Source organism: Dromaius novaehollandiae, chromosome 27, assembly GCF_036370855.1.
Source record: "Dromaius novaehollandiae isolate bDroNov1 chromosome 27, bDroNov1.hap1, whole genome shotgun sequence".
Classification (NCBI taxonomy): Eukaryota; Metazoa; Chordata; class Aves; order Casuariiformes; family Dromaiidae; genus Dromaius; species Dromaius novaehollandiae.
Genome location: NC_088124.1, coordinates 1,663,402 through 1,690,844, shown reverse-complemented (window position 1 = coordinate 1,690,844; position 27,443 = coordinate 1,663,402). Strand labels below are relative to the sequence as shown.

Here is a 27,443-nt window from a genome sequence, read left to right as displayed (position 1 = left end):
CTAGGGCTGTCTGGTGCCTGTTTCCTCTGCTCTCAGAGCTTCAACATGGAGACAACACCCGCACCCCCTCACCGTTCTCTTTATTTACAGACACAACATCATCTGGGGGTGTGGAAATGAGAAACAGCACCTCGCAAAGGATCTGCCCACCCAGACAGTGGTGCGCCAGCAGCAAGGTCCTTGTGAGCACTATGCAGTGTTACAGCAGGGGAGAGATGGATGCAGGCTCCATGACCTAGGGAAACCAGCTGGTTGACCAAAAGGTAACATGCCTCTCCATGGCTGAGCCTCACCTTTGCCTTCTAAGTCACCTATTTCCACCGGCCACCCACCATGGTCTTCCCACGGGCAGCCTTTGACCTGGAAGGGAAGCAGAAAAGCATGTGCAGAAAGGCATTAGTGAATGTGAAAGGAGAGAAGAGGCGGGCTCCATCTGAGGAGAACTGGAATCCCTGCAAAGGGTCTCATGGGCCCGGTCTGTCTCTGGTTGATGCTCACTGCCCATCAGGGAAGAAGGTCTTCAGTAGCATCTTCCTCAGGTCAGGCCTTGGGACCCAGATCAGACTGTGCTTTAGGATTGTATGGGAGCAAGCTCATGCACCAGGTGTTTCCAAATATCCCTGATTCCTTTCCCCTGTTCCTCCCTCCCAAGAATCCTTCAGCGAAGAAATGAAGGATTCAGATCTCCGGCTACAGAGGGATAATAACAACGGCACAATCTCTCTCTCAAGAACCAGAAGCTGTGAGAGTGTTAGCCAAGACCCGCTGCCCACTACACCACTCTCCTTAACCAGCACCACGGGAACAGCTGCTCTCTGTATATAGGTTAGCAGAGAGGAGGAGGAGGAGGCTCAGGTGGTTGGTGAAGAACATTTCTGGCCAGACATCTTATCCCAAGAGTCACCGACCCTGCTCTGCCTGCCGATCACCAGGATTGCCTCCTCCCCTCAGCCCTACTTCTAACTTCGTTTCAGCCCTGCGTGTCCATGCAGCTCGCTTGCAGTGGGAGACACACAGCACTCATGAAATGCCTGTACTCACCCTTTACTGCAGGAACAGGCCATGGTAGGGCAGAAAAGAAGAGAGACTTGGTGTAAGCAGGAGAGAAACCGCTAACTGGCACGCAGTGCAGGCTAAGCACATCTCATCCGAGAGGACGGGGCAGGATAGGGTGGTGAGAGCAGTGTGGTGCTCCCGAGGGTGGGGGGGTTAAATAACAACATCTGACCCGGGAAGGCTTTGAAGGGTCCCCGAATCCTGTGCAAGGGACACAGAGACAGGTTCCCCCTCCTTGCAGAGCTGCGCTGCTCCGTCAGCCCAAGAGATTTCCCTTCCCATGCAAGGTAGGAACTGCAGTGTCTTCTCTGAGATACCGGGCAGAGCCACCGCCTATGCAGGGATGGGGACTGCTGCAGGCTGGCAAGTCCTCTAAAGGACACAGGGCTCCACGCCAGAGCCTCATGCAGAGACTCAGAGATCTCTGCATGGGATTCATCCCTAGCCAAGACCTGAAGGGAGAAGCTGATGGAGGTGGGAGGCAACAGGGGCCTCAAAGGGAGCAGAGCAGCGTGGACCAAGGCTGCTGGACCAGACCTGCAGGTCCATGAACAGCAGGTGCCGGTGGGACCAGGGGCAGGAAGAAAAGCAGGAGGGTCTGCGAGAGTGACAGACACCAGAATAAACACAGGGAGGGAACTGTGACAAGCAGAGCAGGGCATGTGGAAGAGCAGGAAGATGGGAGGAAGGACGCTTGGCCTGCCCAGTTACTTACACCTTCTGGTGATCGCTAACTCGGTTTCGGAGAACGTTGATCTGCAAGAGAAACACAGGTGGAAGGTGAGGCCTGGCAGGATGCCTCATGTCCGGCAGGGGACAGGGACTGGGGTGAAGGTGGACCACTGCTCTTTCCCTTCCCTAGCAGTTCTTTTTGGCTGCAGAGGATTCAGCACATAGGGCAGCCATGAGCCCCGTCCATTACTGCTGGGTCGAAGCCAGGACGTGGAGCCTCAGGCACTGCCATGGATGAAGCTGGGCCTGAGGCGGAGCTGAGTACTAGAGTAGCAGACTACTAGAGTACTGCTTATTTAAGGTAAATGCAGTACAGTGAATCAATGCAGTGGGAAGACCACCACAGTGTGAGGGCATGTGTCCCCAGGAGCTGGGAACCCACCAGGCCACCACACAGCCCATCTCACAAGCTATGAGCCCTGGCTTTACAGGGCAGGGGTTGAACGAAGATCATTTCCTCACCCCTGAGGCTCCCAGTCACCCTCCGACATTTCACAGCTTTGTGCTCAACCTTGCCAGAATGTGGGGCACATGGCTGGCAACTGCTGGGGCTGAATTTTGGGAAGGTTGGGTTCGATCCTGGGTCATATCCAAAAGAGAGGCCAATGTGGCTCACTTCTTGATGGTGCAGAGCCTCTCAGGCATTTGCTACCCCCTCCCCAAGGAAAGCACAGGGCCTTTTTCCTAATGCAGTCAGCTTTCCTGCGACAGCACCATCAGCCAAACAACCCACCTCGTCTCCCAAACAGGGAAGCAAACAGACGGACGAGACAGGCATAGAAAGGGCAAGCTCAGGGATGGCTTTGCAGCTCACCTCATATTTCTGCCGCTTGAACTTTTCCTGCAGGTCAAATTTCTCAGCCTCCAGATCACGGATGCTTTGCCACAGCTCCTTGGCCTTGTCTCTGTGGGAATAGCCAACTGGCATGAGTGCAAAGAAGGGACATGGCACCTAGGAGGTCACTGCAGGGGCACAGGGCAGGGATGCCACCCCCTCCACGGCATGAACCATCTCGCCTTCTCCCCCAGGACGGGTCTTTCTTCAGGCTCCCTGACCAGGCAGGGAGGTGTTGGCAAGGAGGTAATGCCAGTCCCACACGTGTGCTGAGCCGCGGGTGAGGTCAGGACACACAGGGGACACACGTGTCCCACGCGTGTGAGTGTGGCTCCCTCTGACGGCCAGCACTGCCAGCAGCAGCCCCGCGGCGGTGGCCCTACAGAGCCACGGGTGACAATGCCCTGGCTGGGATCTTGTGGCCCATCGCCCAGCTGTGTCATCACTCTGTGGTCCAAACCGCGAGCCCAGGGCAGCCCACCCAGGCCCCTGGGCCGTGGTCCAGGAGGTGGGAGTTGGAGCAGGTGGGCCCTGTCCTGGATGCCCCGCCTGGAGCCCATCCTCACCTTAGCTTGTCTTCGTTGAGGTGGTCAATGTTCAGGGGCTTCCGCCGCTCACTGAGGATCTTCTTCTTCTTCTCCCGCTCTGTTTGCTTCTTCCCACCCTTTTTCTCTGTCTGAGGAAACCAGCAGTCGATCACGAGGAAGAATATCTGCCCAGTCGTTCCTCTTCCCCCCCCCGCCCAGCCCCAGCTTCCCCTGCCCATCCCTGGGTATACTCCAAAGTCCATCCCTTGCTTTGCCCTCCAGTGCCCTCTGCTTTTGGGACATGAGAAGCACATGAGTTCTTCAAGGAAATTTTGCCAACGCTGGACAAGACACCCCCCCACAACACATCTGGCCCTTTAGCAAGCCACCTTTCTGCCCACTCTTGCTTTCCCCTGCCCCCTTTGAACCTCTTCCCTGTCCCTGGGAGCAAAGCTGGGCTCCCCTAGCGTGTGGCCTTGGCTGGCATCTGCAAAGCAGGGCTCTAAACTCAATTTGGCCTTCTGACCACTGCTGTGACCTCGCTGCAGCATCTTGCCTTTTTCAGCTTATAGAAAGCACTGTCCACCAGGAGTGAGAGAGCTGAGTAAGTGCAGCATCGTGAGGCCAGTCCACAGCTGACCCCTTCCTGAGGGCACCAGCAGCTTCATATAGCCTCCCCCCCCACCTCCCAGGGCAGAATCAAACCTTCTGCATGTAGCCTCCAAAATGCAGCATGTTGGAGAAAGCTTTCTTCTTCCGGGCTTCCTCTTCAGCCCTCTTTCTGGCCTCCTCTTCCTCTTTGCGAGCTTTCTCTTCCTGCCAGGATTAGAAGTGGATCAGGAGAGGATGGGCAGACACCTCACAGACAGGGGTTCTGGCTTGCACGCAACCTGACAGCTTGTGCTCCGTGGCTGGACTTGTGCTGCTAGGCCAGGCATGGGGAGGAAGGCTTGAGCAGGCTGCATGCATTGGCAGACTAATAACACTGACCAAAACTGCAGGGTGCCAGTCCCCAAGCTGAGGAGCCCATTCCTGTGCTCAGAGACTGCTGCTGCAGCTGGAGCAGCCCTTGTGTGACCCCACTCCCGAACCCCGGGCTCAGAGCGATGCTGGCACATTACTGCTGCTTCTGCAGTGGATTTCGGTCTCCCTCATGGTTGCTTACACGGTCCCGCTCTCCTCAGCACAGGCCGTGGCTATGCAAAGTGGCTGGCCAGAGCAAGCCCTGGGGATGCTGGAGGAGCTGCTGCAGCGGGGCTGGATGCACAGAGATGCTCAGCGAGGGAGCATTGCCACAGCACAGGAACAGGGAATGGCAGCTGCTCCAGAGAGGGCTGGTGAAGGGCAAAGCCAGCCTCAGCGGTACAATCAATCCTCCCTGGCCCCAGGAGAGAAACTCACAGCCATGCGGGCTTGGCGCTCCTTCTCCCTCTCACTGCGAATCCGCTGCTGCTCTGCTCTCTCCGCTCGTCGTTGTTCCTGTGGAAGGAAGGGACATTGGCCTGGGCATGCCAGGGAATTTGCATCCTCTTTGTCCCTAGGAACACATCTCTAACTCCAAAAGCCTGGGCTCTGTGAGCCCCAAGGGCAGATCTCCTGCTCCCACTTCTTCCAGGGGAGTGCATGGACTGGAGTCCACCATGGAAGGTGCCTCTGGGGTAGGCCTACAGCATTGCATTAGCCACATAAGGGAATTTCCAGGCACTGGGACACAAAGACCTGGCTCAGACCTCAGGCCATCTCTTGTGGGGTCACAGGAGGCCTCAGGTCTTGCTGTCAGGACTGTGGGGAAAAGATCGTGCCTCTTTGCCCACTGGGGTGGGGAGAGGGTGGCAATAGTGATAAAGGGACAGGGCTGCGAACATACAATCCTGTCTTTGAGGGAGATCAGCTCCTCTTCCTCCTTCTTCCTGCTCTCAAAGTGGGCTTCGATGAGGGCCTGCAGTTCATTCAGATCCTTCTCCATGCGCTTGCGGTGGATATCCTGTCCCAGACAGAGAAAAGCGGTGACTGTGACATTCACACAAGTAAAACCCTCTGGGAGCTGCAAGGGCTGCCGGGCATGGTGTGGAGGAAGGGTAAGAGAGGAACACCCCATAGGGTGGACGCAGGGCGTACTACTCACATCAAAATCCACTCTCTCCCCATCTGGGATTTTAGGGGGCACCAGGTTTGGCATGAAGAGCCTGCAATTGAAGGTTAGCAGGAGGACAGTGAGCCAGATGACCTGGGGCAGGATGGGCTTTTTGTCTGTGCACTGATCCAGCCAGCCCAGATCTCTGAACTTCACAGCCCCCAGGGATGCAGAATGAGCATGTTTTGAGGACAGTGAAGTGTAATGCTGCTAGCTAGAGGCTGCCAGCTGGACAGCCTGGGAGGAAGACTTCTGTCATTCCCGGGAAGCACTCCAAGGTGCCTGCATGGCTGGAATAACTCTGCAAGCAGCAGGCAAGTTGGTTGGCCACGTCCCTTTGCCAGGCGCCCCAGGGCTGGCAGCCACCCATACTGCTCACCCAAAAGGGTATGGAGGAACGCTATGCTCCAGCATAACCTGACACACGACACTGGTACCCATCCTCTCATCCCCTACAGGATTGGGGGAGGGCAGGAGACCCCCAGTAGGGGCACATAAAGATGCCAAGGTATGAGGAGATCACAGCTGAGGATAGATCTGCCTCCCAAACTGCAGCATCTGGGTGCTCTGTGAGGACATCTAGGTTCCTGGGAATGGCTTGTGGCACCTTTTCTTCAGGCAGGTGGTCCTGTCCCAGAAATGCTGGTGCTTCTGCAAAGCCCTGCCCCACTCCAGTCATGTCTGGGAGTATAACGGGCAGGAGAGACCTTGGCTATGCCAAGGACTGTGTACCCCAGGCTGCATGGAGGAGCACACAAATGTTTTCCAGCTACAAAGCCAGATGATGGTTGGACCTCCTCCAACAAACACATAAAATGCTTCACAAGTGCCAGTCATGACCCATCCTCAGGATTCCCTTCATATTCCCTGTTCGTCTATCTGTTCCTCTCCCTTTTTCTACCTATGTCCCAGTTCCTCTCTACTTTCATGCTTCTGAGGCTTAGTATCCCACATCCTTTACAGATCTCAACTACATGGTACTAAGCGCAACACATGGTGCCTCTAGCCTGGCATCAGACAACTCCTAATTCACACCTGGAACCGGACAAAATGCACCAACACTTACTTTGGCTTTGGCTTCAATTCACCTGCAAGTCCACAGGAACCAAACAGAAAGAGAACATTAGTGGAACAGAGGCATTTGCTTTCACACCTCAACCCAAAGCCCATAAAACTGAGCCAAGCTGCCTCTTTCCAGCAGCACAGGCTGTGTGACAGATCACCCTCCAGCAGACAGGCACATACGGAGGTTTCCAGCAATGAGAAATGTGCCAAATTCTGAGACACCCACTGGGCTGAGGGGTGTTCAGAGCATCCTCTCTCCCAAGAACAGGCAATATTGCAAGGCACCTGATGGAGAGGCCCCATCCCACCCGGCAGCAGGATTCCCCAGGCTGTGCCCACTCTTTTTCAGGTTCCCAGCTGCCTGCTCCATCCAGGTAAGCCAGCCTACTGCGAGCACGGGTCCAGCTTGAGGCAATGTGCGTGAGCATCCCAGCACGCCAGCGGCTTGCTCGGTCTCTCTGCCAGCCTCCTTTCCAGGACATGGCTGTCCCCACTGCAGGTGAAAAGCGCAGTGATCCTGGGACACGTGATCCGTCAGGGATCAGCCCCAGGCAGAGCACAACAGTGACACCAGCCTGCATTTGGTTGCTCCTGCCCTGTTCCAGCTGAGCTCTCCTTTCTCAGCTGTCCTCCAGGGGAGGTGCCAGACCAAAGAGAGGACCTAGGTGATGGATGGTGAGCCTGACAGTGGCCGGTACCTCCTTACATAGGTGTAGGGACACTCCCTCTCCCCCCTCCCCACCAGGAATGAGGATGGATACTTCACCTTCCCCAGGTTCCTGCTCTCTGTCCCCCTCTCCACCTGTGGAAAACATGGTGCTTTGGCTCCAGGAGCCCAGCCCTGCTGTCCATCCAGCCCCAGCACGGCAGCGGGGTGGTTCAGCCAGGCTGCTCCACTCTGCCCCACGACCATGCTTATTCCCACCTGAAAACCCATCAAGGAGTCCAGGGCCTTGGAGAAGATCTGCACGTTTGCTGTGGGAGGCAACCCAGGTGCCAGGACCACAAATTGAGGTGCCGGGGAAGAGCTGGCCTCACCGAGGCCCTGAGGAGGCTGGGCAGGAGGACTGAGGGGCTCCAGGATGAGTGAGGCTAGAGCAGATCCCTTATGGGTCTTGCTTTCCCCCAAACAGGCTGAAAGCACCCCGAAACCCCTCAGAAGGAACATAGACACACCTTGCAAGAACTCAGGCTGGAAAAGTAGAAGCGCTGCCCTTTCCTTCTTTATTTTGGGTGAATTTCTTACCTAGACAGCACAAAGCTATGACTCTTGCCTCCTGCAGGCCTCCTGTTTCCCTCCAGCACTGGCAAAAGATGGGGCCAAGGGCATCTCTACTGCATTTACCTCAGGTTCTCTATTATCATCAGCAGCTGAATTTGACACTGAAAATCCCTATGATAAGGGGCTAGCATCTCGTGGGTTTGGGATCAGGAGTGAAATGGCCAAAAATGGTCCCTTCTCCACTCCTGCTTTACCTTCTCCTGATGCTTTATTTTCATCTTCTTGTTCTGTTTCAAAAGCAACAGGGAGAATACAATCAGAGCATCCACAGATAAGTACAACTGCATCCCCATCCAGCATGGAAGGATCCCAGCTCCCTGCCTTCCCCACCATGTTTTCCACATCAGATCTGATCCTGCCCCACAAGAGTTTTCAGATCAGGGACATACATGAGACAATCCAGTCTACCCCGAAGAGGTCTCATGAAGTCCAGAGCTCTTTGGATGGTGAGACACATCAAAGCATGACACCACCAGTGGATTTACCAGTTTGAGGCAAAAGTGACCTCTTCGTGGTACAGGCTTAACTCTTTCTTGGCACTGTTTCAGTGTGCTAGACACCAACATTTTGGAAACAGGTCAACAACCAGCAGAAAATGCTGTTATCCTCATGCTTGTGCACCCAAAGGTCTCAGCATGTGGTAAGATCAGAAAAGAACAGCTCAGTTTTGTCACCCATTTATGGAAAACCACAGATAAGGGGGAAAGCAAAGCTGGGTCTGATGTCGACTTGTTGTCACAAGCAACACTGGGGCATCTCAACCCGTGCTCTGCAGCACAAGGGGGAGAGCCGGCACCACACCAAAACAGAGCAGCTGGCTGGAGCCAGCTGAGCCGTGGAAGCCACCACGCACCTTCTGCCTTGGTTTCTTCGGTTTCCTCTTCCACTTCCTCTACCTGTTCCTCTGGATCTGTGGGATAACAGGCAGTGTGAGTCCCACAGCTGGAGCTCCCTCCAACTCTACAGACCCAAATAACAGGACAGCCTGCTGCACTGAGCCAGCCACTGGCAAACCCAGGAGAGAGGCTCAGAAGGAGAGGTAGCCACAGGAGAAAAAGAAGAGGCAGGTCAGAAAGCAAAGGACTTCGCTCTAACATTTACTCGTGGGCTGGTCTATGTGCTTAGGTAGGGGGAAAAAAAAGAATTTATATCCACCTTCTGGTTAGTCCTCACTCCCTCTCCTACCGTATGTGCGCCTCTGCACTGGCACACTCTCAGGCAATGCAGAATGAAAGGACCAGGCACCATCCAGGGCTGCTCTTGCAGAAATCCCCACTATACAGAGATACTAAGTCAAAATACCCTCCTCCTCAGACCCCAGGGCAGGGTGGGAGTGATTTCTATTGCTCTCCTGTACCGAGCAAAGAGCAAGCCCAGCCGGCATTAGAGAAGGTGCCTTCAGCGGTCTCGGTCTTATTTATGTAGCTGATGGAGCATCTTTTCCACTGGAGGGAGCAATATCCCCACAAGAGTCTTCCATCAGAGTCAGAGCGACGCTGGGACCTACAGGACCTGGGAGGCCCTGAAGGATATGTAGTCCCATAGCCCAAGAGAAAGAAAAAGAAAGAAAGCAACAAACCATGGGCCCATTTGCTCCATGGACGGAAAGTAGAAATCAGAACAGAATCTGAAGCAGATATGCATAGCACAGCATGGCATGAAGAGGGGAGTGCAACAAGCAACACAGAGAAGTGGAAGAATGAAAGGAAACCATTTCCCAACCAGGGAAAGGCAAAAGGACATGACAACTCACAACATATTTACAACAGCAGCAGAGAGATGAAGTAAAGAAAGGTGTAATAACTACCGTCTTCTTCCTCTATCCATTCTTCCTCTTCTCAGCCAGGGAGGAGTGAAAGGAATAAGCGGAGAGGTTAGTCAAATGCCATAAAGCTGTGGGGTCTAGCTATGGTGAGCAATGAGATGAAGACTCTAGTACTGCATTGATTTCTCTCTTGTGCTGTTTTTTTGCTTTTAACATTCAGGACATTTTGCTGTGCAGTAGCCCCGGCCATCTTGCAGGGCTCTGAAGCAGTAAGAGCTTTCCTCAGCAAGGCCCACAGTGCAACCCCAGCTCAGCGTGCGCAGCCCAGCCAAAGTGCCAGAGCTGCTGAATGCACCGCGAAGTTTGCTTCTTCATTGGACTGAAGCAGTTTGAAGCTTATGCTTGAGCATAATTAGTATAAATTCAGCTGAGGCTCCAGCTTTAGGCAGGTTACTGTGCTTTCATCGCTGTTGCACTCAGCAGTGAGCTGCAAAAATCTGAGTCCAGCATTTCCACCCCCTCTTCCCTGTTCAGGTCTGGGTTTTGAGTCAAGGGCTTTCTCTGATAAAAGAGGTCTTGAGAAAATTTGGACTAGTTTTTCTCCACCCGAAACATCATGGGAACCATCTGGAGCATGGTTTCATAGGCTTTTTGTGGTCATGATTTACCCATTGCAGTCAAGGAACTTACCACCACAAACCACTCAAGCAAAAGACTGAACCAACAGCAACAGTCTCTTGGTCCTTGTAACTGCCAGTGAAACACTTACCTTCTTCAACGTATTCCTCTTCACAGAGCACATGTGCGCAGGAGAGAGAGAAGGGAAAGAAGGCGCAAGTTATTGAAGTTGCTCTGATCATTTCTCAGTTTCAGTCTCCATGTGACTGTAGATGTTCCACATCCTCTTACCTTCCTGCTCCCTGCAAAACATGATGCAAAGTTAAATTGACCCACTAAGTTAAATTAATCAGCTGCAATGAGATGCACGTGTCAATCAATAGTCCAAAGGGGAATTTGAAATTCCCTCACGAGTGGTTCCCCTTTTTCGTAGAAACAGGCAATGAAAATGTGGCAGATAGGTGTGCTGCATGCAGTAATGTGACAGTGGGGACAGGAAAAGACCTAGATCATCCTACAAGCTAGGATGTTAGGAGCTGAAATGCTTGACTTACACTTCTACATTGGTCAGAGCACAACACTGTTTTGCAGCATTAACTTCTTGAGAGGATCAAGTGACCATGGCCTGCAACTCTAGACACAGGTATCTTGTGTCCTGCCTTTGCCCCAGACTCCTTTCCTGACTTTGGGTAAGTTGCACCGTCTCTCCTCAAGCGTGCACAGGGAATACCAGGCACGAGGGGACAGACCCATTGCTGAGGCATGGGAGGCTGTGGGGGCATTCAAATGCAGGCAAAAGATTCAAATCTACTTTTGGGGCTGGCAGATGAGAAAATCAGGAGCTTTGTTCAGGCTGGCCCCTGTAGCCACACAGCTCGGATGTGGAGCTCCTTCTCCCCGCGGTGCGCACAGTGCCCTCTCATGCTCCGTGTCCCAGCAGCCCTCACTGCTCCCAAACTCAGGCCTCATGGTGGGATGCTCTGGCACTAGGACCCTCATCAGCAACAGAATGATGAACCTGTCCTTTTCCCAGCTTTGTCTCACCAATTTAGACGGCATCATTTTTAGTGCATGGACTGCCCCCTTGCCATGTTCATGTTCATACAGCTCCTAACGCAAAACACCTCTGCCACTGCTGAGGATCTCAGCACTGCCACAGCAGTGGTGCAGATGGGCACAGGAAAGGCTCCCACAGTGCTTTCACAAGGGATGCCTGCTCCAAGGGAGGTGGAGTGAAAACCAGAGCCGATGCACTGTGAACAGCACCTACAAGGAATGCTGCAACCCTGTGGAAAGGCAGGAATAAGGAGGAAAAAAAGGTGTTTAAAAACATGGCACTTACTGTTCATATTCTTCGACGATCTCTTCAGAATCTGACATGCTTGGTTATCTAGCAGAATTCAAGGCAGATTGGAAAGAGCGAATGTTAGGAGCTGAGATAAGGACAATCCCAGCCTGTCCTTCAGCAGCAGAGACACGGGCACAGAGATGCTGTGCCTCTCCAACGCGTTCCCTGCTGCCAGCTGTGAGCCGTCCCCAGCCAGGCTGTGGGCTGCCATATCTCAGCTGAGATAAGGCCCCCTTTCCCTCCCCTCCTGTCCTAGGATCACAGCTCACCTCAAATAAGAACCAGGAGATTAGGCACTGCCTCCTGCAACACTGATAACTCTGGTCAGGAGCTGTGTCCGGGACACGTAGCACTCCTCACCAGAGTGATCTCGGGGTGTTGTGTTTGCTCAGGGCATGGGAAAAGAACCCAATTATAAAGTTCTGCTTGTTTTGCTTCCAGTGTATTCTTAGCTTTGTTGGGATATAGGGACTTGCAGGGACGCCCTGTTATCTTAAATTTACAGCCCTGAAAAAGCAACAACATGAGATCTCAGTAAAACCCTCCGGTCCAGCCCTCTGAGAGCAGAGAGCTCTCTGGAAAGAGTGATCTGGGCTCTGCAGTAGCATCTTTATCCTGTTCTTGGCTCTGATGCTGAGCTGCTGAAGGACACTGGATTAGTTATGACTCCCTCCCATACCTTCACTTCCTCTTCTGCAAGGACAGGAATGCACCTTGCAGGCTCTTCAGCCACAAAATGCCACAGAAATGACAGTTACAGCTTTTAGTAAGACCTCAGTCACGCTAAATCCTCTTTCCTCCATTCCCTCTGGGCTTTGTGTTAAGCAAGGGCACACCTAAATCTACTCAGAATTTAATTCTTTCCAAATCCTAGGATCCAGCATGGCATTTACTGAAGATGAGGTCCAACCTTACAACAGCATCACAAAATATCCGGGAAAAGAGACAGAGCTGGTAACAGAAGCTGATTTAACAGAAGCTGTTAAATCACTCCAGATTTAGATAAAGCGGGAATCACTCACAGCCTGATGCAGCAGTAGGGCTAATAATTCTTTTCAGGAGTGCAGCTAGAAAGATAGGAATGGCCACGCTCCCCTTCCCAGCACCTCTGTGTCCTTCCCAGCAATGTTCAGGAGGACTCCAACACGGTGTCTGTTCATCCTTCTGCCTCTGTCCAGCTTCCCCCCGATGCTGCACCACCAGCTTTGTGCAGGCCAGCCCTCCCATCAGCTCCCAGTTGCTGGCTCAGCAGACCATTTCTGAGCACTGGCCAACGCCTCTGCACAGTCTCGCCACCGCTCACATTCATGCCAAACCTAGGCAAAGTTAAGATGCAGCAGGACAGTTTAAGGCAGTTCTAGAAATAACTTCCATGTGCTAAACCACCTGTTCCCGGAGCAGCTCTGCTTCACATCTCCTCTTATCGGATGTCTGGGAGCAACTGGTCCTGGCTGCATCTGTTCAGTATTTATTACTCGTGATGGGTGGGACAGGCTTCATGATCACTTACTAAAGATGCTGACTGCCTGAATCCACAACGGGAATCCGCAGGCACAGAAAAGATGCATTACAATATTAGTGCCTTTGCACACTGTGTAGCTCACAGAGCTCTGTCAGATCTCGCTTCAGAGCAATGACTCAGACAACACTTTCTGGAGACAAATGATGTCAGGATTCATTCCCGTCCGCCTCGAGTTCTCCACCTGCGTTTGCCATCCTTGTTCCAGCCTTTCCCTTCCCTGTAACAGACCTGAGTCTTGGTTCTAAGCACTCAAGACTTGATGTGATCCTGTCATGGCACAAGAGTGGAGATTCCCTCCACAGTACAAACACGCATTTGTGAAAACATGTTTCTACACTTCCCTTCACATCCCCTTTCATGTATCACCAGATCCCCACAGAGCAATCACTGACACACAGCAGCAAAATACAGGACTGTTAAGGAGATACATGAGGAAAGCTAATGTTATACCGGAAAGTGGCTCCCAGAATTATTTATCCATCCTAGAAACAGGCTAAATCTTTTCGTAACAGCTTTGAAAACTTGTTTTGAAGGAAGTAAGAGAACTGAGCAGATATATTACAGAGTTACAGAGCAAACATTACTGATGGCAAGTAATCTCCCATTATCAGCTGTGGGTTGAATAATGTAAATATTCCTCCCCCTCATCCACATCCCCCACTCTGCTAGCACAGGGCTGGCTGCTCACACCTCTGGGGATGGGTTAACCCCCACAGTGAACAGCTCCTGCCTCCCTCCATGCTACCCAGATCCTGAACTCCGGTGTCACAGCGTTCACGCCAGCGCTGGGCACGTCGCTGCTTTCACGCGTGGCCGGGTCGGGCCGTGCCCGCAGACCTCCTGCCTCTCATCCACCCCGCTGCCTGCCAGGGAGCCGAGGGCCACGCTGGCCACCAGTCACTGACACGCTCATCGCATCCACCTTATCCCACCCGAAGACGCGGGGACAGGGACCTTTATCGGGTGTCCCCAGCACCATGGCAGCCAGGATCCTCCTCGGCCACCTTGGCGTGAACCAGGGGTAACTCGAATGGAGCCAGATGCACTGCAAACACAAACCCACTGCGGAGGGTCCTGATGCTTTATCTGGAGAAATGCCTCTGTGGCAGGAGGACGGTCATCCAAGTGGAAGCAGCTGGACAGGGCCAGGGGCTCCAAGCCAAATCCCTTTCAGGTGTTCAGTGACTGCACTTTTACAGCAGAGACCGAGCAGCTTTTGGCACGAGCTGACACGCTTCCCCAGCCTGGCGCCTTACCTCTCCCACAGGGTCCAGGTGAGATCCCGCGGAGCCCGGCGGGAGCTGGCAGGCGTCTGAGAAATGCTCCTTGGAGGCAGGAGGCTTTAAGGGGGCTCCAGAGCCCACCCCCGGGCGGGCAGCGCCGGGAGGAATGCGCCCGGCGCCCAGCGAGGAATGCAACACTTGCGAGCTGCTATTTTGGCAGCCACAGCCATGGCCCCCTCCACAGCGCCCTCTTCCCCCCAGGAGCCCATATAAGCCCAAGCTATTGTGTGGCCTCAGAGATTTGCTATTTTAAACCCGCCGGACCGAGATACGCAAGTGCCCGAGGGGCTGACACAAGCCAGCCAGCTGTCACTTTCTGGGGCTGGGGACGCTGATAAGCGAGCACTCCCACAAGCAGACGTCTGGACCCTCTGCCGCAGCTCAGCCACCAGCTAACTCCCGGCACCGGCTCGCTCAGCATCTGCGCTGGGCCCAAGAAGCTCTAACACGGAGGCATGGGTCACACAAAGCTGGATGCTAAGCCAGGCTGGTTTTCTCAGGAGCCCCCAGGGCACGTCTGTCTCGGGTTTGCCAGGCAGGCGGCTGAGACATCCTGCTGCTGCTTGGTCTGCACAGCACCGAAACCAACCCAGCTGGTTTCTACCTTTGCCTCTTGCCAGAGGAAGGGAAGCAAACCATTCCTGTTCCCACACCTGGAGCACACCAACCAGGAGCATCTTAAAAAGAGTCATTTTTATTAGAAAAAAAAAAAAGGAATGGAGAAAACCAGGTCCTCTCCGAAGCTTAACAAGCAAAATCAGATTTAGGGTGAGCAGTAGAGTCCCACACCGAATTCAGACACTGCAGTGGTTGCTAGAGGCACATGGCCTGGCCCCCTTGCAAGGACCTGAGCATCGTTTCATGGACTCCTCACAGCATCCTAAAGCTGGGCTCAGGAGAACACCTCGTGTCCCCTGAAGGCGGGTGTCCCAGGCGGGCTTGGCAGGCCAGAGAGCACAGAGGCAGGAACCAGGTAACTTTGGGTCTCTGTAGCCAAGGATAAATGGTTCATGAGAAGTGGTGAGAGGGATGATGAGGTTTGCAGGGGACGGGACGGGACGGGACCCATAAATAGGGTCATGGCCATTCCACCCTCCCCATAACACTAAGTGAAAGGGTTCACTGCTTGTAGGGGGCAGGAAACGAAAGGGGTAGGAGGGAGGAGGGCAAGCCCCCCTCTCCTGCTGAACTGCTGCTGGAGGGAAGCACCAGGGCCCTCAGGTCTACCTGTCCTCCATGAGGCATCTCTGAGCCAAGCCAGTGCATTTGCGACTTTACAAAGTCATTCATCTGTGGCTGCGTCCCCTCCAGCAGTCACAGCCTGGGAGGGAGGTTTCATCTGGCTGTTCCTCCATCACACCCCACATGAGCCTGCCACCGTGCCGGGCGGGGACGGGCAGTAGGAATTGACACGGTCTGCAGGCAGGCAGCTGTAACTCCCCTGGCCAGGCAGCCTCTCACCCACCATCAGGACCTAGCTGCAAGGGAAACATAGACTTCACACTTTGCAAGCCCAGTTGTGGGGCACAATTGAGGACTAGGAGCAAAACACCGAAGTGTTGTGGGGAAATGAGACAGGACTCTGCCTTCAGCATCTGTAAGGGGGCTCAAGGACTGGATATTCCCAGACAGACAGCTAGTGAAGATGGGAGGCACAGGAATAGTCTTCTAGCCTTCTTCCTTCCCAGCCCACAAGCAGGGGACCCTGGCCACCCCTGGGATCCACCCCACACACGGCGTGCAGGGGACTCTCATAGCAGTGGGCTGCTGGATGATTAGGTGGGGCCAGGCTTTGTTCTTCAGAGCAAAAGACATTTTCCCAGATCATCTTATATTGTTACAGCTGGAAAAGAAACCAAAAGCTCAGTGAGTCTGGGCCTGAAGCTGCAATCCCCTAAAGGCAGCTGCTTTAACCAGGATTGTATATGCCCCAGACAAGAGTTGGGGCTGACAGGCATCCCTTAAATCACAACACATGCCATTTCCCTTCCTCTCCTGGACCAGACCCCTTCCCACCATTACAGCTGCCTCCAGTTCCCCCCCTCCTGCTGACTCTCCCATGAGATGTGGGGTCCTGGATGTGCTGGGTCATATCATCCCACACGACCCCTCTCCCTCCTGCACCCAGGTGAGCTCAGTACTCCCACGCCTGCCCTGAAGGTTCTGCACTGATGAGCAGGTCCTGGCTGTGTCCCTAGCTCAATGGATGCACCAGTTTTCAGAGCAGCTTCACATGTACCTTGGTATCCCCAGAGGAGTCTTTCGGCTGCTTTACCCAGACTTCATGCTTTGTCAGGCTGTTTATTTTCCTGGTGTCCTGCAAGTAGGAGAGTCGTAAGTGGCACAAGTGGTTTTTCCCGTGCATCAGGTGCAGGATTGCCTTAGTCTGACCTGAACCAGACCTCTGGACCTCAGCATCCCTTGAAGCACAAGTGCTCCAGGTAAAGTCAGCCAGTCTTGAGCTCCTGCCCCTGATACATCTGTTTCCTCAAAACCAAAGCACAGCTCCAACCCACAGAGATGGATGGTGGCAGGGCATTACTGTAGGAAGAACCCATAAAGGAGCTGCAAGCTTTGCCCAGGAGTGACCCTGGGAGTGAACAATTTCCTAGCAGACACAGAGCCAACACAGCTTCCTAGTATGGGCACGTTTGGGCAGTCCTGATCTCTGCACTTCAGCACTGGGAGTGCCTGGGCTTGCCTTCACCAGTCGCAGGGCTGGGCTGGAGCTGCCCCTCCTGGAATCTGTACCCAGATGCCTGCAGGACACTCTGTGCTACAACGGGTGGCAAAAGCAACACGTCCTTTTAAAGGGTGACCTCTGCCCTGCACTGCAAGGGCTAGAGCCCATGCTGAATCTCTCCTTTCCAAGCACAGAAAATTACCTTGAGTCCAGAGGGTCTCCTGTCTCCCTCATGCTGAGTCTATGTGCCTAGAACAGCCCTAGCAGCACTGACTCCTCTCAGCTGAGCACTTTGCACCCCACGGATGCTGGAAACACTACTTTTGGGGGTTGGGATCTGCACAGGAAGGCTTTGCAGATCATTCCAGGCCCCTTACACATCAGGGCCTCTCGATGCACACACAAATCCCCAGGTCTTGCTGAGCCCACTGCCAAAGTGCCGAGCACACAGCTCATCTCCCTCAGTTCCAGGGGCCTTCAGGTTGGAGCTAGTCCTCCAGTCACCAGCAGAGCAGGGCTCTCAGTGGGGTGATCTCTCCTTCTGGCCGCAGGGCTGGGCCCCACCGCCCTCCCCATGCCCTGGGAGATGAACACGGACGGTACCTGGACCGCGGCACGCTCCCTCCTTACCCTACCAAGGGCTGGGGGCAGCTGCCTCAGGCTCTTCTGGCTCAGGATCAGAGAACGGCAACAAGCAGAGCCCTGACATCTCCCTGTGGTGGTCCTGCAACACCTGAACCAGCTGAGTAACAGGCAGAACAGTAACAGGCAGCTGCCCTGCTCTAAGGAGGAGGCTGCAACCCTGGCAAAGCTCCCCTCAGACCTTTCAATGAGGACGACTCTGGGCAGTCTAACCAGGCCAGCTTCCCCATGGCCTGGGCTTCCCCTGCTGCTCCTAGATACAGGGACCTGCCCTGCCACGGCTCTACCCCAAGATGTCAGCACAAGATGGTACCTTGCTCTTTTCCTCCTTGCTGGGCTCCTGAGCTCTGCTGATCCACAGATTAATGCGGGATGTCACCGATCCCGGGACCTTCACGTTGTCCTGTGGCACAGAGAGGAACCAGGGTTAGAGCACCAGGCCTCCCTTCGCACGAACGCAGCCCAGGACAGTGCCCAGGGCATAGGGAGTCTGAGCAGAGCTGCAACAGAGACCAGCCTACACCTAATCCAGATCCGAGCTTCTCAAATACCAGAGCATGAGCATTAACCCACATGCTGCCAAAATGCAGTTTCAGTGGCAGTGCCCGAGCCCAGCCCTCCCCAGCACTGTGCAAAAGGCTCCTAGTTCCCAACCTTGGCTGCGTGTGGACAGCCCTGAACAGCAGCCCGCTGGGCTGTGCATTGGCTATCCAAACAGGAGAGGTTTTGCCCAAAGAGCTGGTGCTTGCCATGACACAGGACCCTGCTGTGGCGAGGACATGCAGGAAGGTCCTCACTTAGGCAGCTCCTGGCCTTACCTTCCTGACAGTGAGGGGCTCAGCCTTGGCAGGAGCGCTCGTCTCAAAGAAGTTGCGCTTGCTTGCCACCCCCTCCGAGGACAGCATGAGGCTCTTCTGAACAGTCAGAGAAGATTTCATCACCTCTGATCGCTAGGAGGAAAGACGGGTGTTAGCAGGAGTTGTGCTGCACCCAGGCAGTCTCCCCTGGGGAGACTCATACTCCTGTCAACAAGCAAAGTCCTGCATCTCACTCACTCCCAAGCTTGTTGGGGTAGCGTGGGGTCTCCTCCAAGCACATCGACATATTCATGGGGTTGCCCCTTTGCTCCCCGCAGCAGGACCATGCACCATCCTCGCTACCCTCTCCAAGTGATATCTGCCTCCTGCTCCTAAAACACTGAGGCAGAGCACTTTTTTTGGCTGGGACAGTCTTCCTCAGCTCCATCAGCTCCGGTTCTTTGCCTCAGCCACCATCTCTCTCTTTACCCGCTTGGCTCCAGGCAACCCCTCTCCTCTCCTCGTGCATCCCTCCCACATCAGTCCAGCTGTAAAGGAGAGATTTCGGTACCTGCACAGCTGAGGTGTACTTTTCCAGTTTCTCCTCAATAGTGGTGCTGTTTCCTGGGATCCTCAGACTCGCACTGGAAAAAAAGAGGGGAGAGAGTTAAATACAGCCCCCAAGGTCCCCTGTGACTCAGCCCATGGTCCTGGGGGACTCAACTTGTCAGGAGCAGACGTAGTCCAACCCAGGCTCTCCTCACATGCGTGTTCCCAAGTGAGCCAAGGCAGCTGCTTCCCTGCCAGTGACAGAGATCTCTGGGTCTCACCACCTTACTAGGACCCACACTATATTCTGCAACATAGTTTTTAGCTCCCCTGTTTACCCAGTCTTCATCACCACCATGTCTGAGCTGTATCCTCAACCTCACACAGGTCTGGAGAGTTTTGCTCACAGCCAGTAAAGCCTTGCTCCCCTGCCACACACTCTGAGGTGGGAGAGAGCATCCTGCTTACAGCATTCAGACCTGAACCCTCAGTTCTTCAAGAGGTTTTAAGCCAGCAGTCCAAACTTTGCCACAGAGGTGTGGAGGGTCACTTGATCTGGGCTCCAGAATCAGAGAAAGGTTTAGGCTGAAAGCAACCTCCAAAGGTGTCTGGTCCGACCTCCTGCTCAATGCATGGCCAATTCCAAAGCCAGATCAGGTTGCTCTGGGCCTTGTACAGCTGGGTTTTAAATATCTGCAAGGATGGGACCCTGTTGTGGAGCTGCACTGCTCTGAACACTCGACTGCTCCTAACAGTGCAGGTGCAAGCACCGATCAGAAACTGTATCAACCAAGAGACCTCGAGTACAAGCTGGGAGATCCTCTGTGGTTGCAGTCTGTACAGTGGACACTGGTCTGTGCTCTGCTCCCACACCAAGCATCACTGCCCGGTCAGCCAGGCACCATGGGGGCCGATGTCCAGCAGACCTTCTCCGGGGCACTCACTAGGATGGTACCCGGTCCCGTCCCCTCCTCCTCCCTTTGGAAACAAGGGATGACAATCCCTTCCCAGGAAGACCAGAGCAATTTGAACAAAGGTTCTGACCTCCTCGTGAGAGGGCTTTGGTTTTCTTCTCTCTCTTTTCTTGAGATCACCTGGAAGACAGAAGAAAAGGAGATACTGAAGCAATTCTTGCTCCCAGAAGAAAAACATGGGAGAAAGTGGGTCAGCTCCCCTATTTCCAGGCAAGCTCCATTTTCATCCGCAATAAAACTTGTATTAAAGCTGTCCAGACTGAAGATATTTTGTGGTGCTCACAGTTTTACACCCAAAAAAGTATCATGAAAGTCAGTTAAGCCATAAAAGAGAGGGTCTCAACAAAACTCTTCCCAGCCTCTCCAAGCAGTTAATTCCAGAGACCTTTTGTTTGACTAGAACTGAAGATATTCTCAGGTATGTAATAAGGAACAGGAGGAGTGATGGATTTTATTTTTATCCTGCATTCTCAGAGAAGATAGAAATGCCAGAGGGCAGATGATGATTCCTGTGATTCTTTGGGAAGTCTGAGGACAAGAAGAGCCTTGTTTTCTCAGTATTACCCACAAGCTTCCATGGCAGCACAATATGTATGAACATGACCTTGTTCAGAGTCACACGTATCTGAGTCAGACAAGAAGAAGGGAAACAGGAAAGACTCAAGAAGAGCTGCAATGCCCAGATCCAGGATGGACTGTGAATTCACTTTTGGGAACAAGCTCTGCAAGATCTCTGCTAGAGATCAAAGCAACGCTTCCTTGCTAATAAGAGCTGAAGGCTGCCACTATCCTTCTCTGACATAATGGGAGTCTTTCCCCCACTTGCTTTAGCTCTTACCCGGAAGGAGACAGTTCTTGGGCTGCTTCGTCTGATGGAGCTGCTATAGGTGACACGAGCTGGAGAAGCATCTGACTTTTCTGCAGGTTCATCCTGGCGGGGGGTCCGCTGTGTTACTTCCTTCGGAGTACTCCTGGGTGGATGCTAAGCAAAATGCAGACGTGATGTACCCACGTAGAGTGTGCAAAGAAGGTTCAGGCCCAGAGATCTGAGCAGTCAGGGGAGGAACTGGTTTGGAGGCAGGTGTACGAGATGCTGATCCTCCAAACCTTCTCTGTCTCAGTTAGATAGGTAAAACCCCAACCCCCTCTTCAGCCAAACCCTGAGGGAAACTGATAGAGGCTTCCCTGAGAAGGTCATCTGAATAGCACATGCAACGGGGAAAGGAGGTAGGCAGCGGGACCCCGTCCCTGATACCGCTTCATCTTTCTTCCAGATGAAGTGCGGTCGGGGGATGGACACACTCTGACTATCCACACGGGCAATGCACACCTTTCCCCTGCCCTGTAGTGATGCTGTTTGGCCCGTGACACCGTGAAGCCATCCAGTGTCGGATATCAAGAACGCATTCCCCAAATGCCCACAGATTGGTTTTCCTTCCTGGTACTTTGGACTCTCTTTCTGTTCTCCTTCCAGCACCCGGGACTTCACACCAGTCACCTCTTTCTCCCCCGCTGCTAGGGCTGGAAAGCAGGAAAGGGTTCACTCGTGGTGGGGAGCCACAAGCATCGCCTGCTTTCCAAGTCCTGCTCACCTGCTGGCCAGGAGACAAGGTCACCAGCGAGACCGTCTTCTCCTCCGTGCTGCGGCTTCCTCCTCCAGGCAGGATCTTCACTTCGCGGAGCCGGCAGCCCCTCTGCTCCTGCACTGCCTGCTGCCGCTGCTCCCCCACCTCACTCCCTTGGTCCCCCTGCGGCGTCCCCGTGCCCCGTCCCTCTCTGTCCTGGAGCCGTCCCCTTGCCACCGCCTTCCTCTCTGAGGCAGCCTTCGGGTACCGGTCTCCTGGCGGGGCCTCTCTGCCCTTGGCTGCGTCTTGACCCCGCTCTCCAGCCAGGACACCCTCCTGCCCCACGTGCCGCTGCAGCCCTGCCTCCCCACGGCTCACTGCCGCCCCTGCCTCCTCCTGCTCCTTCTCCTGTCTCAGCTTTTCAGAGGTTGCCACTGGCGTTCTTGTCCGCCTCCCCTCTGGGGTCTTCAGCACCTCCGAGAGCTTACGCTCTTCCACTTCTTCCGGAGACGCTGCCTGCGCCAGGGTCTGAGGCCTAGAGAGCGGAGACAAGGCGCAGACCAAACCTCAGCGTGCTGCGGTGCCAAAGGGTGGTCTGTCATGCTGCGGGTTGGGGTAACCTGGAGCAGCAGCAGGTTGTCTGGGAAAGCAGCAAACACAGGCACTGAAGCTGGGACAGGGCACAACATTTTTCCAGGGTCACACAGGCTGCATCTATGCAGTCTCCAAGACCTGGGCAGGAGATGCAGTAATCGTCATCTCCCCCCTGCATCACCACTTTGTGGTCACCACATAGCTGGCCTGTGCTGGCTCCAGAGAAGGGGGACACCTCCCACCTCACTTGTCCGTGTCAGCCATTTCTAACCCCTATCCAGCACAAGCATCCTAACTCCACCTGGTCTGCAGAAACACCTCTCGAGCATGATTCTCACTGTGGACAGTGAAAACCATCTAAATATTAGATACTTCCAGTGTCAATTTAGAGAGTGTGTGAGGCTGTGTAAGGGGAGCCTGATCTCAGGACACCTCTAAATCCCAGCACCTTGCAGCAAGGGACTTTGGGAGCATAACTGGAAACCCCTTGGGTCACCTTCCCACTTCAGCACAGGGTGTGCAACATCACTGCACGGTTTATAGGGGACAGGAGGGCAACCAGTCAGGCATTACATGCTCGGCGCACCTGCCCTGCGGAGATGGGAGTCTGTCTGCTCTCGCCTGCTCACCCTGCCTCTTTGGCATGGCCAGCACCACACCTGAGCTCAGCCTCAGCACTCACTCACCTTGGCATGATGTGGGGTGTGATTGTATGTGAGGCCCATGCTTGAGCCTACCAGAAACACACCCCTCTTCTTCTGGTCTACCTATGAAGCCCATCTGTCTGCCTCAAAAGCCTCCTTGGATCCCCCGCTCTTCCCACAACTCAGCCCACTCACACTGAAGACAGACTCTCACTGACTGCAGTAACTTTGGCCAGGAAAAAGGAGGCAGCAAGCTGCATGCAGGCAGCATCGCACACAAGGCTGATGCTAACAGGACCCCACACACCTGCTGGGAGCAGAACTGACGTCTTTCGAAGTGCTAGGAGGGTCTTCCTCCGTTGATGTAGAGGACAGCAAATTCCGACCTCTTCGCCGGCGTTCCCTTTGCTGCTCTTCTTCATCCTCGAGGGTTCTCTGCCTGGCCAGGCTGTTTGGGAGGAAGCATAACATCACGGTGAGGTTCAGTGTCCTGGACATGGAGCTTGCAGCCCTCATGCCACTCAATCGTGTTGAAAGGAGACTGTTGCGTCCTGGGCAGCAGCACACCATCAGGGAAGGGGCCAGGCATTGAGGGAGGCTGCCCTGCCCTAGCAGGTTTGCAGTGGGCTGGAGAAGAGGGACAGATCACCACGTCCATGCAAGCCAGGTGTTGCAAAGCTCTCTCACTCCACCCAGCTGAGGCAGGCATTTCCTAACACAAGCACTTGACTTAACAACTCCTAATTTCTTCTGTCAGAAGGAGCATTCATTTGAAAGGAATTCCTAAATAAAGCAAGCCTTTCTGTGGAAGGATATTTAACCTGTAACTCAGCAAGGCCAGGACTGCAGAGCCATCACACAGGTCTCAGCCATATGAACTGGAGAGGCAACTGCTAGCAGCAGCGGATTTTAACCCCACTGTGGGTCACAGGGATGGTGTTTTCCCAGCCAGGAGTGGCAGCTCCCCAGTGCCTGGGTCCAGAGCAGGTCCTTGGAGTGAGGCATGACTGGACACAGACCGTCCTCAGCACTTGTCATCCCTCCTCTTCCAGCACTGCATTCCCATCATCCACCCTGCTCCAGCCATCCCAGCTGGAGGTGCCAGCTGGAAGCAGAATGACTTCTGGGTGCAGGAGCACAAATTTGGAGGTTTCTTAATGGGTGACATCACCACACAGCAATTTTTACTGTGCAAAAAGCCTCAGATGCAAAAGCATCAGAGGCCAACAAGGTAAGCATCACCAAGGAGCTCTGCCTGGAAACAGGCATGGCCAGAGCTCCCCTTACTCCCCATGTGGCTTCTCAGTCAAAAGGACGTCTTTGATTAACAGACCATTTAATCACAAATTGTACCAAAAAGATAGGTTTGGTCATCATTTTTAAAGAGTCATCTTTAAATATTTTGTTTTGCACAAGCCAAACTAACTTATTCTGGATAAAATGTCAAATTAAATAAAAAGTTATTTGGAAAACACCAGCTTTCCCTTCCTTTCTCTGTGCAAGACACACCCACACTTTCTGCCCACGCATGAACTATGTTGGACACTATTTTTACTGAGTGGATTGAGCTTCTCACAACAGATGCTATTCACTTATCCATGGCACTACTCCTGAACGAGCTGCAAACACATGCAGGGGTCCCAGCATAGCTCTCAGCACCCTGAGCAGCCCAAGTGGCCAGAGTCTTGTGCACTCTTGGACCGCAGGCCCTTCCTGCACAGGATCTGACCCATCACGGTGTCTCGGGTCCGGAGCTGGCACTCCAGCCTCACACAAACTCAAGGTTTACTTTGAATTTGACTTTTAAGAATGTGGAAGTCAGAGCAGGCCCAGGCCTGCGGTACCACTAATGTCGCTGTAGATACGGTGACTCGCAGCATGGTTACAAGTTACTGTGTAATGAAATCTCAGTCATAAATTAAACCACATTACCTCCTGCAACAGTTCACGGCTTCTGTTCTTCCTGGTCTATGGAGGTGGGGAAGAGCGAAAGGATAAGGAAATCAGAAGGGAAAGCAAAGGGGGAAAGTTGCACGTCCCAGCTGAAAGTTTGGCACGTATCTGCAGAGCGTCTCATGACCCCTCGGGAAAGGGAAAGGGCAATGCCACCGAGTGTCCTCCCCTCCCTTCCTGCTGCTTCCCGGGGAGCTTCATCCCCTTCACCGCCACTCGCCCAAGCAGCCCTTGCTCCCCGACAGTGCCCAGACCCACCGCCTTGGCTGCCAGAGGGTCTCCAGGGCGGTCCTCAGAGTCAGGTCTTGCCTCAAGGAGACCATGACGCAGAAGGTTGGACTGGGGACCTGTCCCAGAGCCTGAGGGACTCAGTGGACTTTGTTAGCGCCCCAGGCCTGCTCTCGCCCTGCCAGGAGACACCTCCCCGCTCAGCTCCTTGCGGTTTTATTGACATCTGCTTGCGTCTGCGGGCCTTAGCCTGTAAATATTTGTATACGGCTTAGCTTCGTTTGAAAGGCAGCATGGCTTTATTTGCACAGCACACTGCGATGTCCCGGCAAGACGCACTGCGGCAATCACGCCACGCACAAATTCCCACTGGGAAGGATTAGCACATGCGTGCGGATGCACACATCCAGCTGCTTCCACTAAGTGCTGTTTGCATGTCTCATACGATGACAGTACAGCGCATTAACACTGGTTTACTTGAGAGCCAGTTACTTTTCTGTTTTGCATGAATAGGCTTCTTCCAAAATGAAACTGAGGTTTTTCTGCCTTGAATTCATTTGGCTCCTTCAGAGGTAGCATGTAACCTGGCATTATCAGCATGCAGTTTCTCATTATTGGTAATTAGGTAATCCACACATTAGGCTGTGGATTTGTTTTGCCAATGCTATCCTCCTCTTTTCCAAGAGGGATTTATTTTTCACTGTCTTATCTTTTTTAACATCAAACTGAGGAATAAAAAAAGATTTGTAAGTCTCCCTCCACCTTGTCCCCTCCTGCCCTGTTAATTATTAGTGCTCAGATGTTTGACATTTCTGCCGTTTTAGTTAATGTTGTCCCATCTAATGAGAGAACAGAAACTGCCTTCCTGGGTTGTAAAACAACCTGAGTGCTGGACCCTGCTTGACCTGCATTCAGGCTAGTCCAGGGTTAGAGCGTGGCTCAGACAACATGGATCCGAACGGCTTTTGGATGCTCTTTGGATTTCTCCCAGACAGCCCGCGACAAAGGCAAGGGTACGAACTGGGCAGCCTCTGTGCAACGGGGTCTCACTTAATCCCCATTTCCTAGCTGACCATGGTGAGCGGCTTACCAGCATGGTGACAACTGAGATGAGCAATTAAACTGGCCGAAATTACAGCTGTTTCGGGGTCCTTATGGCCATCCTATCTCACAGCCAGGACACTCAGTCTCTAAGCCACTGTGTCCAACTCAAAGTATGATTTTGGTTTTGTTTTGTGTAAGAACGTGGCTGTGTTTGAACCACCATTCCCTGTCTGTGCAGAGAGGAACCAAGGTCAAAGTTACTTTCCCCGGGTCTGCGACAGGTTGGGAAAGAGCCCCAGACCATGGAGGCTTCCTGGCAGCCACCAACACTTCTGAATCAGCTCTGACCTGACCCCTGTCACCCAAAATCTCTTTTTAGGAAAGGCCACATGGTGCGGTCAATGCCAAGTGGTTGCAGGGATCATGCAGTGATTGCAGATGAATCAGGGCTTACTCAGCGTGGAGCAGTCCCAGCCAAGCCATACCCCCATCGTGCAGGGGGCTGGATGGACACGGATCGAGCACCAAACCCCACAGCAGCTCCAGAGCAAGCCTGCAGGCACAATGCAGGCAGAGAAAGCCTGGCCCGCCCCTCCTACCCCAGAGAGAGGGGGACCAGCCCCGAAGACCAGAAATGCATCCAACGCAGGGGGCAAGGACATATTTCCACAGTGGTTTTCCCATGCAGGCATGAGCATTCAGCTTCTCCAAGCAGCAGAAACAAGATTGCCTCCGATCTTGCCCACGCACGAGGAACGCCAGCTGCAGTGAGTGCCCAGGCGGGCTGGCACCACCTCCGCCTTTACGAGCAACCCCCCGACACCAGGGCTGCCCCTTGCCCCCATCCTCCCCGACACCTCTCGCCCTCCCTTGCCCGAGGCTTGCTGCACCTGGAGCCCACCTCTCATCGGTAGAAAGGGTTAAGCATTAAACCGCAGCACCTACCTGGAGAGATCAGACCAGTTCCTTCTGTTAAAAGACATTCCTCCTTTCCGTGAGTTTCAGAGAGATCCAAAAACTTGCGCAGGCATCAAGGCCGACTGGTGCACAAATCCACAGGGATCTGCGCTGCCCAGAGACTCTGTGCACCAAGGAAGGAGGAACTCCCTGCAAGGTTATTTCCCTGTGCACCTTTACCCTGCCTGCAACCCATTTAGCACCAGGCTGCATCACATGGTCTCTTATCTACCTTGACAGAGGCAAGGCTGTAATTTGTCTGCTAGCAGCGCCGGGCAAAAGACGCCCTGCCCAGGAGTGCCAGGCAAAAGCAAACCACTCGGCTGCCCGTGCCGCGGCTCGAATGGAGACCCAGGCTCAGGGTCTGATCCATCCAGCTCTCCCAGGGTTTCGGAGGCAACTCCCTGCTGAGAACCTGTTTTACCAGCCACTCTCTGCCTGTCAACAACTCCTCCAACACTGCCCCGTGGAGGAGGTGAATTACCTTGGGCTGAGTGGGAGGAGGCGGTGAGCTGATCCAGCACCGGCTCCCAGGGATCCAAAACAGTCATTAAAACACCTCCATCTGGGCGCAATCCAGCTGTTTCCAAAGAAGAGGGGAAGGTGCACCGGCCAGCCTTCTCGAGACTAACAGCCACAACATCCC

General features: G+C 53.8%; 2 protein-coding genes across 5 annotated transcripts; both read right to left on the bottom strand.

Annotated features, from left to right (window-relative positions):
* Nucleotides 1–69: 69 nt before the first annotated feature.
* TNNT2 (troponin T2, cardiac type) lies at nt 70–10,306 on the bottom strand. Of its 4 annotated transcripts, XM_064498333.1 has the most exons (14): nt 10,166–10,306; nt 9,439–9,465; nt 8,485–8,541; nt 7,826–7,858; nt 7,116–7,151; nt 6,351–6,372; nt 5,276–5,336; nt 5,018–5,134; nt 4,552–4,629; nt 3,856–3,966; nt 3,190–3,299; nt 2,603–2,693; nt 1,772–1,812; nt 70–360 (listed from the first exon to the last, which is right to left on the bottom strand). In XM_064498333.1, the coding sequence occupies exons 1-14, from the start codon at nt 10,254–10,256 to the stop codon at nt 312–314; spliced, it is 924 nt and encodes a 307-aa protein (XP_064354403.1). In that variant the 5' UTR covers nt 10,257–10,306; the 3' UTR covers nt 70–311. The 4 variants fall into 4 exon arrangements, with proteins under 4 accessions (XP_064354403.1, XP_064354405.1, XP_064354404.1 ...); XM_064498335.1 differs by lacking the exon at nt 7,116–7,151; XM_064498334.1 differs by lacking the exon at nt 9,439–9,465 and having other exon boundaries at nt 10,166–10,305.
* A 4,539-nt stretch (nt 10,307–14,845) lies between these two features.
* LAD1 (ladinin 1) lies at nt 14,846–27,181 on the bottom strand. The gene is made up of 10 exons (XM_026101271.2): nt 26,786–27,181; nt 22,923–23,063; nt 21,405–21,912; nt 20,651–20,794; nt 19,883–19,932; nt 18,861–18,933; nt 18,311–18,442; nt 17,806–17,895; nt 16,407–16,484; nt 14,846–16,010 (listed from the first exon to the last, which is right to left on the bottom strand). Exons 1-10 carry the CDS (start codon nt 26,821–26,823, stop codon nt 16,005–16,007), a joined length of 1,260 nt encoding a protein of 419 aa, XP_025957056.2. The 5' UTR covers nt 26,824–27,181; the 3' UTR covers nt 14,846–16,004.
* Nucleotides 27,182–27,443: the final 262 nt, after the last annotated feature.